The sequence below is a fragment of the Arachis ipaensis genome, chromosome B01 (genome assembly GCF_000816755.2).
Source record: "Arachis ipaensis cultivar K30076 chromosome B01, Araip1.1, whole genome shotgun sequence".
Taxonomy (NCBI): domain Eukaryota; kingdom Viridiplantae; phylum Streptophyta; class Magnoliopsida; order Fabales; family Fabaceae; genus Arachis; species Arachis ipaensis.
Genome location: NC_029785.2, coordinates 129003706 through 129004481, shown reverse-complemented (window position 1 = coordinate 129004481; position 776 = coordinate 129003706). Strand labels below are relative to the sequence as shown.

At 34.7% G+C, this 776-nt stretch overlaps 1 protein-coding gene across 1 annotated transcript in view; it reads right to left on the bottom strand.

The window, feature by feature from the left end:
• LOC107638050 (pyruvate, phosphate dikinase, chloroplastic) overlaps nt 1-652 on the bottom strand; it is a 7114-nt gene extending 6462 nt beyond the window's left edge. The window contains exons 1-2 of the mRNA XM_016341240.2: nt 518-652; nt 144-435 (exon numbers count right to left, since the gene is read on the bottom strand). Of these exons, the coding sequence (XP_016196726.1) occupies nt 144-395 (252 nt within the window). The 5' untranslated portion in view covers nt 396-435; nt 518-652. The remainder of the gene's footprint in view (nt 1-143; nt 436-517) is intronic.

Here is a 776-nt window from a genome sequence, read left to right as displayed (position 1 = left end):
GACTATATTTTATATTAGTAATTAATTTTGGTGTATACTTAATACTGGTTGTTAGTGAATTGAATAAGGTATTAAAGTAGCAAGTGAATATTGATGATTATTGTGGTAATTAGAGGAAAGAATGAATGGATGGTACTACGTACCTTTTTGGTTGTGGGTGGGGTAAGGATAACTTGTCCACGTATTGCAGGGTAACGTGATGATCCTGTTGATGATGATGATGAGTTGGATCCAAAGCACAACAACTGCAACTCCTCCTGCCACAGCACTACTCCTCTGCTGGTGCTTCTTTTCCCATAGAACAGTAGCTCCCTCTTCTTCTTATTGTTATTACTGCAAACATCTGGTGTACTCCTTATCAGTATTCCCTTCCCTATGCCTACCGAGGAACACATCTTTTTCTGATCTTTCTCACTTCAATTTCCCCTTCCTTCTCTGTTGCATTCATGCGCATATACATGCATGTAAATACATATATTACTGCATACTGATTATATCATGAAATCAAATCACGTACCTGAAGATAGAATGAATGAATATAACAAAAAAGAGAGTAGTTGAGAGCTGAGTAATTAGTAAAGCAGCTTCTCAAAATGAAAAATGTCAGTTGTGTTTTATTTTCCTCGCTATTTATGTGTTTAATTTTATTAATTATAACTCAGTAACAAAAAGAATGTAAAATAATTCAAAATTATAATGTATGATGAGAAATGAGTGGACGATATTCCGGATTGGAGCTAAGTCGCCATCAAATTGAACTTAATAGTAACACTAAC